Genomic DNA, 18,696 nt, shown 5'->3' on the forward strand with positions numbered 1-18,696 from the left:
TAACACTGTAATTTAAGAACCTGTGACTTTTACAGACTGAAATATAGATCCTAGATTTTAACCTTTTTTTTTTTTTTAAGGTTGGAACTTTTCCTCTATGTGTGCTTTGATTATCTCCATGGAGATTTTTATACAATAGCAGATGCACTTTCTGGAGTGCTAGTGTTCTTGAGCCTCTTAGCCACTACTAACTGGAGCAAAATACACCCCTAAAAGGCAAATATTCTATCACTGACAAGATCTAAGATCCTTTTTACCCTTTCACTTATCTGTAGAAGCCATAGGACCTCCCTGGTATTAGCCGTGTCCAATGGCACCCCACTCCAGTACTCTTGCCTAGAAAATCCCATGGACGGAGGAGCCTGGTGGGCTGCAGTCCATGAGGTCGCTAAGAGTCGGACACGACTGAGCGACTTCACTTTCACTTTTCACTTTCATGCATTGGAGAAGGGAATGGCAACCCACTCCAGTTTTCTTGCCTGGAGAATCCCAGAGATGGGGGAGCCTGGTAGGCTACCGTCTATGGGGTTGCAGAGAGTCGGAGACAACTGAAGCGACTTAGCAGCAGCAGCAGCAAGCTTCAACTTCCTACTCCACATTTTAATCACCAAAACTTCAGAGTACTCAGTACACCCCAAACAGAAAAGCTAGAGTTTCTAAGACAGTGAGAAAATAAAGCAGTTTTTGGATCACAATACAGAGAAACAGTGACAGTCATCCATTCTCAGTTGGCTTCCTCTTTTCTTTACCTTGGCAAGTATCTAGCCCAAAAGTACTTATTAGTTGCTTTATTGAATAAATAGTTTCAAGGAACACCTTTAGATGTACACCCAAATTCACAGAAGCATTAATTACAATTGCCAAAAAATGGAAACAACCTAAATGTGAATAGATAAAGGTGATGTGGTATATACATACAGTGGAATACTACTCAGCCATAAAGAATAAAATTTTCCACTTCAGCAACATGGATAGACGTGGAGGGTATTACACTACATGAAACAAGTCAGACAGAAAAAAAGAAATGCTATATGATATCACCTATATGTGGACTCTTAAAAAAGTACAATAAACTAGTTAGTAAAGAAAAAAAAAAAAAACAGGCTCACAGATATAGAGAACAAACTAGTAGTTACCTGTAGAGAGAGGGAAGGAGGGAGAGAAAGATAGGGATAGGGGACTAAGAGGTACAAACTACTATATATAAAAAATAATCTATAAGGATACATTGTAAAACACAAGGAATATAGCCAATATTTTATAATAACTAAAAATGGAATATACCTTAAAAATTGTGAATCACTGTGTTGTATACCTGAAACATAATGCTGTGCATCAACTATACTTCAATTTTTTTTTAATGAATACCTCTGATTATGTCTGGTGATAGGGAGACACAGGGAAGCAAAAGCACAGGAAACATTTTCAGAAGACAGGCTTCTTAGAAATTACTAAAAACTGGCTCATTGCCATTAAAGACACAATGACAGCTCTCCTGACATGAATGACACTCTGATGGCCCTCTGTGACCCTGAAGAGACTGCAGGGACTCCTGTCATCCCCAGGCTTCAGTGTTAGGTCCACTTTTTTGCTTCTGCTACTACCAACTGTACAGAACAGATATATTGTATGCTCCTAATTTGGTTAAAAGTAGAAAGGTTTACATCCACAAAGATATGCATTTACTTTCACACACATACTTATAAATTCACAAATTTTATTTTTCTATAAAGATGGTCAAAAAAATGGCCAAGCCAGATGCTTCTGGAGAAAGAGGACTAGGGAACTATGGTTCCCACTTACCCTCCTCCCCCCAGGAATGTGGATACCCTTTCCACTAAGTACATATATTATTTTTTCAATTAAGTTAAAAATTGGTTTTAAATAACATTTACTATGTAGCTCCACTGTGCACTTCTGCTTCAGAGAGTTATTTCTACTTGGAGATTTAGTGAATGAATAAAACAAAAGCACAGAAACCATTTTCCTTTGGTGGCCTTTGATCAAACACAGATATGCTCATTAACTGCTGCTGCTGCCGCTAAGTTGCTTCAGTTGTGGCCGACTCTGTGTGACCCTGTAGATAGCAGCCCACCAGGCTCCCCCATCTCTGGGATTCTCCAGGCAAGAACACTGGAGTGGGTTGCCATTTCCTTCTCCAATGCATGAAAGTGAAAAGTGAAAGTGAAGTCGCTCAGTCTTGTTCGACTCTTAGCGACCCCATGGACTGCAGCCTTCCAGGCTCCTCCGTCCATGGGATTCTCCAGGCAAGAGTACTGGAGTGGGGTGCCATTGCCTTCTCTGGATCATTAACTAAGAGCCAACAAATGGAAGGGAAGGTAGCTTGTAATTAATAACACTGAAGAAGAGGTAAAGAGATGAGACAGGCTGGATTAGGAATATATCTTATATATTGATTATAGCTGTCATGTTTATATCTAAAAAGTTTTGAGGTAACTACAAAAGAACTTGTGTGATACCACAATCCCAAAAATCTAAGAAACACATTTGATATCACAAAAGCAGAAAATGTCTTAGCTCCTAAAACTTTATTTGAATTCATATTACTGTACCTTACTGAATCATATACATGGCATTCTATTTCCCAAGATTTTTATTGACTTTAAAACACTTCATCTTGGTTACCAAAGAGGGAAGATAGGGGAAGAGAGAGGGATAAATTAGGAGTTTGGGTTTAACATACACACACTACTATCTATAAAACAATCAATAAGAACCTATGTATAGCATAGGGAATTCTATTCAATACTTTGTGATAACCTATATGGGAAAATAATCTGAAAAAGAAAAGATATATATACACATATAACTAAATTGGGCTTGCCAGGTGGCACAGTGGTAAAGAATCCGCCTGCCAATGCAGAAGATGCAAGAGATGCAGGTTTGATTCCTGGGTCAGAAAGATCCCCTGAAGTGGGAAATGGCAACCCACTCCAGTATTCTAGCCTGGAAAATTCCATGGACAGGGGAGCCTGGTAGGCTACAGTCCATGGGGTTGCAAAGAGTCACACACAACTGAGCATGCATGCACACACTCCTCTATAAAAACCTTGCCTCTGTCTCCTGTTGGCAGAGCACTCCCTAACCCCTTCTGGTTTTTGCTGCTGCCCAAATCAATTTTTGTTCAAATATACTCAATTTTAATAAGGCTCAGTTTATCTTTTAACAGAGAAAATGGGGAAAGAATCACGGAAATCTTTCCAGGTAAAGGGAAGAACAATAGATAAAAATCAGAAAACTAAGAATAGTCTCATGTTCTGTACAAGCTGTGGAAGATATCCGCAACGCCCCTAAATCAAGAAGTCTCAGGCTACGTATTCTCCCCAGTGTCCTCTCCAACAGGACTCCTTCTCTGCTGTTCATCTGCCTTTGTACCACAGGACCTACATTGGACCAGAGACAAGCACTGATCCACAGGCCACCTTTGCCCCACCTGTCCTGTACCCTGACTCACCAACAGAAACTCATTCTCAAGCAGTTCAGGTTTGAGACAGAGTGGAACACAAATACAGAGGCCAAAACTCAAAGACACAAAGAGGAGGCAATAAGGGCCTTAAAGGAGCAAAATCCAAGGACGAGAGGAGAGTCAAGAACAGAGTAAGAGGGACTTCCTGCTGGCTCAGTGGACAAGAATCTGCCTGCCAACGTGGGAGACGTGTTTGATCCCTGGTCCAGGAAGATTCCACATGCCGCAGGGCAACTAAGCTTGTGCACCACAACTACTGAGCCCCCGCACCTCAACTGTGAAGCCGGAGTGCTACAACTACTGAGCCCCCGAGAGCCTGTGCTCAGTCACAAGAGAAGCCACTGCGAGGAGAAGTCCTCACACCACAACGAAGCGTAGCCCACACGCGCCACAACTAGAGAAAGCCTGTGCGAAGCAACAAAGACCCCGCACAGCCAAAACAGATAACAAGCAGACAAATAAATAAATAAAATCTAAAAATAAAAGAGTAACAAGGAGGGCGAGAGTGGCTGAGAGGGAAGGTAAAGGACTTGCTCTTGGCTTCCCAGAGTCTAAAGTTACTGCTTTCACCCAGACAAGCATGAGTGATATTCCAGCAGTCTACGGAACTGGACTGTGCAGCTACAGAGGTGATTCTGGGCTTCCTCTCCTCCTTGTATGTCCTAACAGATACATACACATTGTCCAAGGTAACCTGAGTGTGTCCATCTCTTACCACCTGCAAGAGACTCCCACGTGCATTCAGGATGTCTAGAGGGCTGGGAGCAGGGAGGGGATGGCAAAGGGGCCACCATCTGTCTATGAGGTATCAGAGGCTTGGGGAGGGGTTCAGACTTGATTCTACAGTGGTTTACACACCTACTTCAGAGGATCTCCAGAACACAGAACAACAATCTTAAACCCATTTCTTATCCTCCTCATAGCAATGAGGTCTATAGGGCAGTCTGGTGAGAGTAACATCCCACTTCTCAAAATGAGTTACAGCTCTTGGCGGTGGAGGGAGGGGGTCATTTCTTTGTTTTTGCTTGCATTCTTCATATAAAACCAAGGCTGATGCTCAATAGGCATAGTGAGCACACATAATGATTGTAGTATATTTAGAACTTCTCAGATAGTACTGTGCAGTTCCAGAAAATACCATCCTATTTGACTTAAACCAAACTTTATGAAGAAAACACAGCAAATGAATAGTCAGTTGTGTTTCAACTTGATAAAACACCAGCCAGGGATCATTCCTCTCCTGAAAAACACTTGAGTTATTCTTATTGCCTACAGAATAAAACCTATACAGCTTTAAGGATGTTTATAAGCTCACTACTGTCTACATCTTCAGCTTCATCTCCTACTGAATTCATCATCTATTTTTTTAAATTTTTATTGGGGTGTAGTTGATTTACAATGTTGTGTTAGTTTCAGGTGTACAGCAAAATGAATCTGTTCGACTTATACATATGTCTTCCATCATCTACTTTTATTTATTAAACTTTAATGGAGCATCTAAGCCATCTAGCAACGCTGAAAATGAGATTTTAAGAAAAAAAAATCCTCCCAGCCCTCAGTAAGAGATAGGGAAGTAACTAAATTCAATGTGCTAATGCTATGTTAAAAGATGCAGTTGTGGGTATTAAACATGGCTAGGTTGACAGATTCACAAAGAAGGCTTCTTCAAGGAGGTGACAGCTGAGACTCGAGAGGTGAGTAAGAGCTATCAGAACAAAAAAGTGATAACATCAAGAGAAAAGGCACAGAAGACTTAAACAGTTAAACATTCTAGACTAAAAAGGTTGTTAGGACATGAGACTTAAGCACACACAAGGCAGGACTCCAGACAGGCAGGCCAGACTAGAAAAAATTTGGCTGGCGGGGTTATTTGTATGTGCCCTGGTCTGAATGTTTATCTTCCCTCCCCTAAAATTCAAACATTGAAATCCTAGTATCAATAGGTGGGGTTTTGGGGTGTTGCTCAAATTGTGAGGGTGGAGCTCTCATAAATGGGATTAGTGCCTGATCACAGAGGCTCCAGAGAGATCCTTAGCCCTTTTCACCAAATGAAGACACAGAAATAAGGTGCTGGGGATGAACTAGGAAACAGCCTGCAGAGGTGACTACGCTGGCACCTGATTCCCATCCTCCAGAAGCGTGAGTAATAAGCTTTTGTTTTTTATAAGCTACCCAGTTGGTGTTACTTTTTTATAGCAGCCTGAAAGGAATAAGACCGTAACTGGGAGACCTGTAGTTTTTTGAGACTGGTATGATCAGAGCATCAATATGAAAATAGAGGATGGATGTGGGACATTTCCTGGCAGTCCAATGGTTAAGACCCCCACTTCCAGTGCAGGGGCAAGGGTTTGATCCCTGGTCAGGGACTAAGATCCTACACACTGTGTGGCATGACCAAAAAACTTTTAAAAGAAAAAAAAATAAAGGATGGGTGGAATCAGGGAAATCATATTCAGGGTGCCCCTTTAGAATCTGCGTTGTAATAGGCCACTGTCAATGCCTTCCAGTCAAAAGCCACCAGGAATTCTCATTTCTAGTTTACTGTCCCTTGCAACAAAGGAGACAGCACACCATGGAGAACTGTGGGGAGAGTCTGAGTAGGAGGGTATTAGAAAAGATTTGGGCTTGTGTCGGGTGATGTTAGGGCAGCTTGGACTTGCTGTCAGGAAGCAGGGCCAAATCCATGACTCAATATCCTAGTAAACATACTACAATGTGCGAAAAGCTGTCAAAAGTAAAGCTGTGGTTGGTAAAAGCAGCTTCAATTATACTAGTCAAGGCAAGGGGATGTCTGACTATTTTTGTGGTATGGACAATGTCTGCATTTTTGTCTCTGTTCAGACATGATTACAGAGTAGTCTTATTTCTGTCTGACCCATCACAGTCACAGAATGGTCCCTTCTGATCCTGATGTTCTGTGAAATTATCATGTCCAACATGAAACCATCATGACCTGCCTGTGAGTGTCAGGTCAGCTCCCAGGTGTCAGGAGCTGACTTTCTCTTTCTCACACTCTTTCTGCTCAGTGTTGTTGGGCTTGCTTCATAATCCTCAGATCTCAATGATAAAGTGCACACCAAACTCCCAATTCCTTCATTTACCTGTGTTTTTACTGTTTTTCCTAGGAGAGCAGCATACAAGTCAATGAGCCCCATTTTGTTCTGTCTTCCTAGATTTCTCATATGGGAACCAGAAAGACACTGTTCGACTTGCCAGTTATCTGCATTGCTGGGAAATGAGCAAGTGTGCATCACTGTTCACAGTCTCCAGAAGGTGCCACGATGACAGAATACTGACTTCCATAGGGGCTCAGGGCTGGCGTCAGCAAGTTGAGAAAAGCAAGCAGTTTTAGTTTCTGGAAGGTTTCACAAGACAGCACCCCATACACTATAACTTACTTAGGAAGCATTCTACTTACAAACAGAGATTCCAGCTTTGCAATTTCTGGAATTTGTGGACATGTAAACATTGGATCCAAGTCATTTTTACTTAGCTTCTCAGTCTTCATATTTCACCCTTAGGCTTTCCTGGTGGCTCAGAGGTTAAAGCATCTGCCTCTAATGCGGGAGACCTGGGTTCGATCCCTGGGTCAGCAATATCCTCTGGAGAAGGAAATGGCAACCCACTTCAGTATTCTTGCCTCCAGAATCCCATGGATGGAGGAGCCTGGTGGGCTACAGTCCACGGGGTCACAAGAGTCGGACACGACTGAGCGACTTAACTCAGTCTTCATATTTCACCCTCTTACTACTCCCTAGTCAAGATACGAGTGATGCTCCTCATGCCTAACCCCCTCAAAGGCTAGTTTCTTTCCTCACACTATAGTATTAAAAAAAAAAAAAATTAACACATACATAAGATACCAGTATTGTAATCAGCACTAAAGCTTTATGCTAAAGATTCAGGATTTTAAATACCATATTTTCATGAAGAATCTTTTATTCAACATATTTTGAACTCCAACTATGTTTCAGGTACAATTCTAGGCCCTTGTGGGCTGTATCAGAAAACAAAATAGGCAAAATTCTTTGTGGAGCTTATACTCTAGTATATGGGAAAGGAAAAAGACAAGTTAAATATACATAGGATGTTAGTATCAACGGAGGAAATTAAGTGCTGAAGGGAACAGGAGAGACTATAATTTACGAGTTTTGGTCCCTTTTTTTTTAGGGGCGCTGTAATTTTAAATGAAACGATCAGTACCAGTCTCAGTGAGAAGGCTATGTTAGAGCCGACTTAAGGAAGAGCATTCTGGGAATTCTCTGGTGGTCCACTGGTTAGGACTCTGAGCTTTCACTGCTGAGGGTGCAGGTTTGATCCTTGGTCAAGGAACTAGGATCCCTCAAACTGGGTGGTATCTGGCCGAAAAAACAAAAACAGAAGAGCATTCTGCTAAGGAGGGATAGATTCTGGGAAAGATGCAAAAGCCCTAAGGCTCTAGAGTTCAAGGACTAGCCAGGAGGCCATACTGGCTGGAGCATAAACAACAATGATGACAGAGTGGCCCCAGGGCCTGTAACCATCATTGGATGTTGACTTTTGCTCTAAGTAAGATGAAGAGCTATCAGTCTTGAACAGACAAATGAGATATGAAATGTTATCTCACTGGAGATAGCAACTTTTGAGTTTTGTTATTAAGGAGAAATGGGGTAATAGTGTGAGGGATGGGAGCAGGTGACAAGAAAAAGTTTTTCATTTTTTAAGACAAATAGCATGATTGCATGTTGAATATACAGCTTGAAATTAAAAATCACAATTTTTCCCTTTTTTGCTTCCCAAGTACATTGTTGTATTTGACTGGTTTAAGTACTGAGAGACAAGGGGCTGTATTTGCTTGACCCATTCAATCAACAAATTACTTAGTATTATACATCACATACAAACTAATATAACTAAATCAAAGTTAATCATTTCAGAAATCTTTAGAGGTTTCAGTTTCTGGATATGTAAAGTATTTGGCAAAATGTATTTCTTAATAGCTTTCAAATTCACTCTTTTCCTACAATGTTTCCACATAATAGAGAATTAAGAAAACACATCAAGACACAAACTGCTTCTCAAACAATTACAGTGGTTCAGATAACCAAAGTGCTCTTCAACATGTTCTATGACCACAGCTCAAGAGTGTAGTGACCAACTCAAATGAATCCTGAATATTTTAAAAGATGGTGTTAAACTTTTTGTAAGAGTGTCCCAGTATTTATGAGTTAACTGTTCTTTTAGATGAGATTTTCTTTTTTCTCTTTACTGAATTGCTCATTTAGCTGTTTAGAAAAATGATATCAGCTGTAAGATTTTTTTTGCATAATTGGCCATCTGTTTCAAGGTAATGATTACAGACTGCACCCTGCAAGCAACCCATAGCTTTCGTTAGCTTCCTCCTTCAGGAACCAGGAAATAGGTGAAATCCATAATCATCAGATTCACAACAGCCTCTTTCTGAGGCAGTATTTTTGTGGTTGAGTCTGAGGCTTTACTTGAAAAGATCATTTGTTTAAAAAAGAAGTTTTGCTGGTTTGTATTTGGAATTCAAATGAAGTTACTGAGAATCCCATGGCTGCTATGTAGTGAACTTGGAACCAGGAAACATTTCGAATCCCAACTCCACCCCCATGTCAGTCCCGTGACTCTAGGCAAGCTGCTTGGCTTCTCAGAGCCTCACTTAGCTCAATGGCAAAATGAAAATAATCTTGCCTCAGTGCGATGGCAAGGATGGGATGACCACCATGTAGACTTACATGCCTGGCACAGCCAGGAGCACATTATAGACTCCCAGTAAATTCACCTGGATCTGCTACACCTGCCATCAGGTCAGGCCAAAGCCTTCCCTTTCTTCCTTAGCAGAGAAAGTACAGCTCTTCAGACAGTGCCATTTGTATCCTTAGAGCCACCTCTTTACAGAAAAGGCAGGACTTCTGAGATAATCATATAAAAGGGAGAAATTCTTTGTTTGGGAGGTTTTCCTCCCCACTGACATCTCAAGTTTGTAACACTATTCCTCTTGCTGGGAGGATGGGATGACAAATGGATCTCACTGGTGTGCATTTTATTTTAATAAATTACTTGTTTCAAAAGTAACTATTGAGGATTTTCCTGATGGTCCAGTGGTTAAGAATTCACCTGCCAATGCAGGAGACATGAATTCCATCCCCGTTCCAGAAAGATCCCACATGCCACAGGGCAACTAAACTTATGTGCTACAATTATTGAGCCCATGCACTGCAACTACTGAAGCCCATAGCTTGACCCTATGCCCTGCAACAAGAGAAGCCACCACAATGAGAAGCCCATGCACCACAACTAGATCAAGTCGTGCAGCAATGAAGACCCAGCACAGCCAAAAATTAATTATTTTAAAAAGTAACTATCGAAATACTTTGACATACACTATGATGATGCATATAGTTTATCCTGAATATACTTAACTCTTTTTTAATCTAAATGGAAAACCTGCATTAACGTTGTTTATATACATAAACATACTAACATATGGGGCTTCCCTGGTAGCTCAGATGCAAGGCAGGAGATCCAGATTCGATCCCTGGGTCGGGAAGGTCCTCTGGAGAAGGAAATGGCAACCCACTCCAGTATTCTTGCCTGGGAAATCCCATGGACAGAGGAGCCTAGCAAGCTACAGCCCATGGGGTCACAAAGAGTCAGACACAACTTAATGACAAAACAACAACAACATACTAAGATATATGCCTAGGGTTACAAAAATTTATGAACTTTGATAAAACACATCAAAATACCCACTGTTTGTCTTGAAATTCTAATGCAAGTCAGCGCATTGGAAACCGAAAATGCTGAACATGGTGGTCAAGCTATTACTGAGACACTCTGGAAAACGTGAGAAGCAATATAGCAATATAACCTCATGGAATTTGGAGCCAGGAAAAACCCTGATTTTAGAGACTTCCCTGGAGGTCCAGTAGTTGATTTCACGCTTCTGCTGCAGGAGGTATGGGTTCAATCCCTGGTCAGGAAACTAAGATCCTACATGCCTTGAAGGGCAGCCAAAAAAACAACCTCACAAACACATGTAATTTGTGTTTGTGAAACACAAATTTTGAAAATTTTCTAAACCTCAAAGCATTAGTTTTCTATCTACGAAGCCGAGCTAATAATACTTCTCAGGTATTAAGTGGATTGAGTAAAGTCATGCATCTTGAGCTCAAAATAATAACACATTATGATGATGAAGACTTAATGCAAAGTAAATAAATCTGGAGTCCCTAGTTACAGGAGAGAAGTTTAAAGTTGTCAATTAAGAATGCTAACAGGCTCACTTAGCTTAGAAACCAGAAGATCCAAGTTTAAATAATGGCCCAGCCTTTTTGTTACTAGTTATGTGACCGTGGCCAAAGGCCACATTTTACCTCAGCCCCCTCATTTAATTGTTAAGTATTAATGATATTATTAATAGTTACTATATATAAAGCACTGACCATATGCCAACGCAATCTGATGTTTATCTATGCGCTCCAGTCTTCACAATAACCCTTCAAGGTAGAGGCTCTTACCTTTATTTTACAAATGGCTGAAATTGAGAGAAATTAAATTTGTTCAAAGCCACCCAGCTAGTAACTGGTAGAACCTGGATCCACAGCCTGGTTTATCAGTCTCCAAATCCTGTACTTAACTACCCAAATGACCTACCTCTCCTAGAGAAAATCAAAGAACATTACTCCTGCAAGAGTACTTTGTGAACTGAAACATCACAGAATGGGCTTGAGATTTGCCTGTCCCTCAGTGCCTGGGAACCCTGAAAGGTTAGCTTCAATCTCTCTTTCATCTCATCTTGGAATTTTGTCTTTACCTCGATTTCACTTGAGCCGATCTGATAAACAACATTAAAGGACAGACAGCCCAAGACTGTTCTATGTACTCCCAAGAATTCAGGGCAACAAAATGTTAGTTGCTCAGTTCGTGTCTAACTCTTTGCGACCCCATGGACCGTAGCCCGTCAGGCTCCTCTGTCCATGGAATTCTCCAGGCAAGAATACTGGAGTGAGTAACCATTCCCTTCTCCAGCGGATCTTTGCCACCTAGGGATGAACCAGGATCTCCTCCCTAAGCAATGAGGGAAGCCTTCAGGGCCTCAAGACCTTGTGCTTCTTGAAATGTGGACAAAATACTTTCTTGGACTAACTTCTCACACCTGCATTTGCAGTTAGCTTAAGTATAAAAAGTCACATAAATGTCTCCTGAAATTAGCTATAACAAACTCCAGTTCCTGGCACACATGCCATCAATCTAATTAAGGCAAATTTCAGTCCCCTTTCAAGGATACGGTGTCAAATGTAAAGCTCACCCCTCTGAAATTTCTGTCAACTAGTCCCATGCAGTTCAGTATAACTTTCCTAGTTTTCCACCCTTGGAATAATAATCTTCTTGGAAACACCAAAGTGTTGGTGCTGGACATGACATGTAAGGGACAAAGTGGGGCTCAGTTTGGCATCACCTGGAAGGCATCACCTAGTTTGGCATCACCTAGCCCCTCAATCCTGGAGATCCTCAGCGTGGCCATCTCAGCCCGGCAGAGGAAGCAGGAGGGCAAGGTCCAGATAAAGTGAAGGGTGTTAATTTACCAACCAGATCTCAAGGCTGGAAAGCCGCTGAAGCTGCTGAATCTGGGGCTACTAGAGCCTATTCATTTGCATGAGGAAGAAAGGTCGTCCCGGGTTTTCCCAGAAGCCAGACTGAGCCTGGAGAAAGTGACTGTCTCCGGTCCTGGGACTGCTGTTTTCCCTTCCCAGTAAAACCCTCTCGCTCCCTCTGGGGCGCTCACGAGGGATCCCCATCCCTCTTCCGACCTCGGAATCGGGGAAGCGCAGCCGGAGCCAATTTAAGCCTGCGCAGTAGGGGTGGGAGATGCTGAGCCCCAGCGCGCGGCGCTTACCTCGGACGGAGGGATCTCAAACACGCCCGCGATCTTGGCATAGAGCTCCTGGATACTGGAGAAATTCTCCACTCTGCCCGTGGCGCTTCCGTGGGCCAGCTGCGTGTGGAAAACCAGCCTGCGAGCGGGCGCCGGAGGGCTGGGCAGACTGCGGACAGCCGCATCCTTATGCTCGCCCTCCACCAGTCGGGAGGTCTCCTTGGTGTTGAATTTCTTTTTTCTCCGCAGCCCCAGGGGCATCTTGTCTGGCCGAGGGCGGCGGCCCACCTGCGCTGCCAGCGGGCTGCTGCCTCCTTGGCCGGCCCCCTGGACTTTGTGCCCAGCGGCCCGCCGGCTCGAGGCAGGTGCAACCTGGGCTGAGCCAATACCAGAGGCCCTTCGGCCGGGCCCGTCTGGTCAGGGGCCCCTCCTCCACGGGGAGGAGCTGCACCTGCAGGCGAAGCGGCCACCAGCTCTCCGGAGGAATCTGCGAGAAGCAAAGTTGGACCTCAGGATAGGGAATGTTGCCTGCCTTTCCAGTTCTACAGAGATCAGGCTATCAGCCTCCGCTGCTGACCCTACCCCTACCCCGTGCCCTGAGGGGAATTCAGGATGCCGAAAACAAGGAAGCATTCTGTGCTTTGGAGAGTGTCCCTAGATAGTTAAGATGCATATCTTAAGGAATAATTTCAGTGAACCCAGACTCTTTCATCTTCCCTTACAGAGGAAAATTCTACAGTCATTAACCTGAAATGTGTTCTTTGTGATTAGCAGTAATCTTTTGATATTCCAGTACATGTTTTTATCCAACAGAAACACTCATATACCCTGGCTCCTCCCTTACCTCTTCTCAGCAGTTTCTCAGAGCTATCTGAGAGGCTGTCTCCTCAGCTAGAGTAAGGTCCTCAAGTGAAAGTTAACTCAAAACTTTTAGGTTGTGCATGTTCTTCAGTTGATAACTCATCCCCTCATCTCATCTCCTAGCTTCTTTTCCCTCTTTAAAAAATAAAAAGAGCTGGCTCAATTTCTATAAAACCCTTAGGATGCTGATTCTACAGAACACCACATCTTAGGATACAAGCATGATGGCCCTTCTGGTGACAGTCATAAACGTGTGGTACGTGCTCACATGGGCTTTCATGTCTGTACACAGAGGATAAGAATTTAAGTGAAAGACAATCTCCATCTTTTTTCTCTGTACCATTGGAGAAGGCAATGGCAACCCACTCCAGTACTCTTGCCTGGAAAATCCCATGGACAGAAGAGCCTGGTAGGCTGCAGTTCACGAGGTCGCTAAGAGTCGGACATGACTGAGCGACTTCACTTTCACTTTTCACTTTCATGCATTGGAGAAGGAAATGACAACCCACTCCAGTGTTCTTGCCTGGAGAATGCCGGGGATGGGGGAGCCTGGTGGGCTGCTGTCTATGGGGTCGCACAGAGTTGGACATGACTGATGTGACTTAGCAGCAGCAGCATATATCCTGCAAGGCAGAATTGGAAGGAAAAGTTTTGAGATTAGTACCACATTAGATTTATAGTCACATACCCTCAGCTGAGCCCTCAACAACTCTCAGTAATCCTTGTTACTTTTTCCTGGGTACCTTTCTCTCCCAATCGTTCAGCATTCTACCTAAGTGATTTCTCCACCTCTACCCTCCTTGGTCTCTGCAGACAACCCTGTCTCATTCTACAGAGGAAACTGAGGCCATTCAATGTGACTCCTGAACTTCCTCAATTCCCAACCCCTTGTCTGTAACTCCACTCACCTCCTTTCTCCAAACTCTGAAGAAATCTCTTCTTTTTTCTTGACCCTTGTTCTGATCTCTTCATTGCTCAAGGGTCTCTATGCTTAAGCTACCGGCTGACTCTTGTCTTTCTCCTCCCCACTTGGTGCCACCCACTGATGGTCAAAAGCCCAAATATTTTACATTGTTTTCAAGTCCTCCACACCTCCACCCCTGCAGTCACCTCTACATTTTCACAACCAAGCAAAACAGCCTTCAATTATGAGCTGCATTTCCTCAATTCCTCTTTGCTCTTTGACTCTCTGTGATCAGACTTTACCCCCACATGTCACTGAAATTGCTCCTACTATGGTCAGCATTTCGTCATCAGATACGATGAACACTTTTCGGTCTTTATCTTACTTCAACTTTTGGAGTATCTGACTGCATTGACCACCTTTATTCTTAAATCATGCCTCTGTTGTGGATTCTGTCTACTGAAATAAAAATGTACAATATGGGAGTTCTCAGTTTCCATTTTATTTGGAGATTTACTAAGGACTAAAGAGCACCGAAGAATAGATGCTTTCAAAGTGTGGTCCTGGAGAAGATTCTCAAGAGCCCAGCTGGACAGCAAGGAGATCTAACCAGTTAATCATAAAGGAAATCAGCCCTGAATATTCATTGCAAGGACTGATGCTGAAACTGAAACTTCAATACTTTGGCCACTTCAATACTTTTCGATACTTTGATGTGGCTGACTCATTGTAAAAGACCCTGATCCAGGGAAGTTTGAGGGCAAGCAGAGAAACAGGTGACAGAGTATGAGATGGTTGGATGGCATCATCAATTCAATGGACAAGAGTTTGAGTAAACTCCGGAGGATAGTGAAGGACAGGGAAGCCTGTCATACTGCAGTTGGTGCGGTGACGAAATGTCAGACACAACTTAGTGACTGAGCAACAACGATAGCCCAGTGCGTGCAATGTGAAAGCTGAACCATGAAAAAGACTGAGTGCAGAAGATCTGATGCCTTTGAACAGTGGAGAAGACCCTCGGACTGCAAGGAGGTCAAACCAGCCAATCCTAAGGGAAATCAACCCTGAATCCTCCTTGGAAGAGCTTATGCTGAAGCTGAAACTCCAGTACTTTGGTAACCTGATGCGAAGAGTTGACTCACTGGAAAAGACCCCGGTGCTAGGAAAAGTTAAAGGCAAAAGGAGAAGAGGGCAGCAGAGAATGAGGTAGGTAGATAGCATCACTGACTCAATGGATATGAATTTGAGCAAACTCTGGGAGATAATGGAAGACAGAGGAGCCTGGTGTGCTGCAATCCATGGGGTCACAAAGAGTCAGACATGAGTTAGTGCCTGAACAACAACATAGCCCAAGAGACAGCCTCTTAGATAGCCTAAAGAACTGCTCAGATAAGGGCGGGGTGGATCAGTGTGTATGTGATTGTGGCAAAGGGGGTAGGTACATGCAAGCAAGCACACATCTCAGTAGAAAGTTGCTGCTAGTCATGTGGAACATTCATTAATGGTTTTAGTGCTTTTCTAAGTGTGGGAGGATGCAAGAACCCAGGTTTATTAAAAAATTTCCTCTCAAAATATTTGACTGTCTGAAGCTTTGTTCTACCAGTGTTCCCAAAGTCTTGCTCTTAATCTGTATCCTGACCTCCATTCAGGGTGTGTTAAAGGTCAGCAGCTGCAGTGGCTAATAACTCAATTCTAGTTGTGATATCTACAAATTGGTATGAACTCCTCTCTTCTTGAAATCTCTAAGATATCTTGAAATTCCTGCGCTTGTCAGGAGGTCTCCTTCATTATTCACCTGATAAGGCTGCTGGGAACCTAAAAGTTTCCAATTTCTGGAGGGTTCAGGTAGAGAGAAAAGACAAATGTTTCAATCCAGCTTATAAGGATTGTTTTTTGTTGTAGTCGTTAAGTCCTGTCTGATTCTTTGTGACCTGATGGACTGTAGCCTGCCAGACTCCTCTGTCCATGGGATTTTCCAGGCAAGAATACTGGAGTGGGTTGCCATTCCTTCTCCAGGGGATCTTCCCAACCCAGGGATCAAACCCATGTCTCCTACATTGGCATTCTTTACCACTGAGCCAACTGGGAAGCCCCTTCTTTTCCCTTAACAAAACACATTTTCACTCCTTATATCTTTTACTGAAAATACAACTTCTACTTTTCTTGCATACTGAAATGTTTCCCTTATTATTTCTAGTAGCTTTAATAAATATTTTAATTAGAATTCTCAACTCTTGAAAATCAATTTCTAGTGAAAACTAAGAAATAAGCACTTAGGAACTATTATATTATCATTCTATACATGGGCAAAATTTTAAATATTATTCATAATGTTCAAAAACTCTTATAGAAAATGTCCCAGTGTTGCACCAAACATATTTATTAATAGTCCTAAATATCTTTAGTTTCTCTGTAAAAGAAACCCAATGTTCAGTAATTAATGTTTCAGTATCTTATTTGAGAATGACCTAGTCAATAAACTTTCATCATTTAACTTAATTTAGTAAAACTTTAAAATTTTAAGTTTCCAAAATCTGAAGAAGCTATTTTTAAGTAGATATGCCTAAAACATAATTACTCCTAAAGAGTTTACCTAAATATTCTTATCTTATTTACATTTAATTTACTTATAAATAATTTTATCATACCAAGTGATTTTTTCTTCCTTATAAATTTTGCACCAGATATAATAAAGTCTTATTTGACTTTTAGTAAACCTAGGTACAATCATACTATTATACTTAATGTTGATAGCTCTAAAGATATGTCTGTATTAAACCAACAAACTTAAACTAACTTTAATAACAAATATTAATTCAATACTGAATATTTCCCAGTTCATATGAACCTGAAATTCATTGGGGTTGGTTTCTTTTATATTTCTCAGAATTTATGTAAGCACTTAATTTTTGTTAAATCAACTAAATAGAACTCATTTCCAAGTTAATTTTGGTTATATCATCTGGAAGTAGAGACATGACGTATCTCTAACATACACAGAGACATATATTTATCCATGTAGACACAGTGATCTCACAATTTGATTTTAAAACTTAGCCATGAATCAAGTATTACAATATAAAATTCACTAGTTTATAAATAAAAATTGGAGTACATTAAGTTTACTCACCTGAATTTTAAAAGGCCTTTCCCTTCTCTTTTCTCAGTCTCAGGAGTTGGAGATGGTCTAGGATAAGAGATGAGTTCTTAAGAGCCCTGGTAGAATATACACCTCTCAAGACACAAAAAGAGAAATGCAAGTTTCTCCTAGAAGGACTTGTTCTCTTAGGATCAGGATGTGAAAAGGCATTTCATCAAGCTGGCTTTTTTTTTAACTTACCTGCGTAAGCAATAAAAGAGCCCATTTTGACCATTTGAGGGGACAAAATTTCCTTTAATTCTCAATAAAGTTGGTACTTGTAATTATAAGTTTTGTATAACCTGACTTGAGTGTTGGTTGGAGGCTGGCTTTCTGACAACCCTTATTTAGGAAAGATGTTAGGCCAGCCTCCCACCTAGTCAACCAGACCACTCAGTGTCTTTCTGAGAAAATTCCAGTATCTTTCAAATGGAGAGCCTATTCTATACCACTGAACAAAACTTTGGTTCATCAACCAATAATTGGAAGATCTAAGAACCAGAAGAGCTTACTCCAGTTTGTCTGGACGTACCAAGGAGGTAGACACACACTAGGGGCCCTGCTGGTACCAAGGCTCCAGCTCCACACAGAATTCAGATAGGAGAGAAGTCTGCTTGAGGTCCCTGGTGTCCGTGCTCAGTTGCTTCAGTCGTGTCTGACTCTGTGTGACCCTATGGACTGTAGCCCGCCAGGCTCTTCTGTCTGTGGAATTTTTTAGGCAAGAATACTGCAGTGGGTTGCCATGCCTTCCTCCAGGGGATCTTCCCCCCTCTGCACCCACCCAGGGTTCAAACCTGCCTCTCTTACATCTCCTGCATTGGCAGGCAGGTTCTTTACCACTAGCTCCACCTGGGAAGTCCCTGGTTCCCTTAGTGGTCACCAAAACTATCAACTGAAATTAAAATACTGAATGTGAGAGCTCTGAGTTTCAGTTTTATTGAGAGATGTAGGACTATAAACCAGGAGACAGCCTCTTGGAGGGCTCTGAGGAACTGCTCAGAAGAGGCAAGGGGGGAGGTCAGTGTATATGTTATTTTAGCAAAGGGACTACATACAAGCAGGCACACATCTCAGGAGAACGTTGCTGCTAGTCATGAGGATCAGATATCTTCATTAATGGTTTTGGTGCTTGTTCAAGTGTGGAAAGATACAAGAATCCAGGTTCATAGAAAATTCTCCTGAAAATATTTAACTATCTGAAAGCTTGTTCTGCCAGTATGTGCCAAAGCACAGAGTACCTCACCCTGACCTCCTGTCAGGATGTGTTAAAGGTTAGCAGCTGCAGTGACTAATAACTCAATTCTTGTAGAGCCGAATGGTGATCAGCCTTCATTAGCTGGCACCTTCACGAGTTGGGGTACCTCTCCTGTCTTTGCTAAGTGCTACTCTTCAGAAACTGTGTTCTGTGAGGCATTTTTTCTTGG

The 18,696-nt window shown here is 42.1% G+C and overlaps 1 protein-coding gene across 1 annotated transcript in view; it reads right to left on the reverse strand.

The window, feature by feature from the left end:
- GIPC2 (GIPC PDZ domain containing family member 2) overlaps positions 1–12,711 on the reverse strand; it is a 99,544-nt gene extending 86,833 nt beyond the window's left edge. The window contains exon 1 of the mRNA XM_040232482.1: positions 12,390–12,711. Within this exon, the coding sequence (XP_040088416.1) occupies positions 12,390–12,629 (240 nt within the window). The 5' untranslated portion in view covers positions 12,630–12,711. The remainder of the gene's footprint in view (positions 1–12,389) is intronic.
- Between the last annotated feature and the right edge of the window lie 5,985 nt (positions 12,712–18,696).

The sequence above is a fragment of the Oryx dammah genome, unplaced genomic scaffold (genome assembly GCF_014754425.2).
Source record: "Oryx dammah isolate SB20612 unplaced genomic scaffold, SCBI_Odam_1.1 HiC_scaffold_28, whole genome shotgun sequence".
NCBI lineage: Eukaryota > Metazoa > Chordata > Mammalia > Artiodactyla > Bovidae > Oryx > Oryx dammah.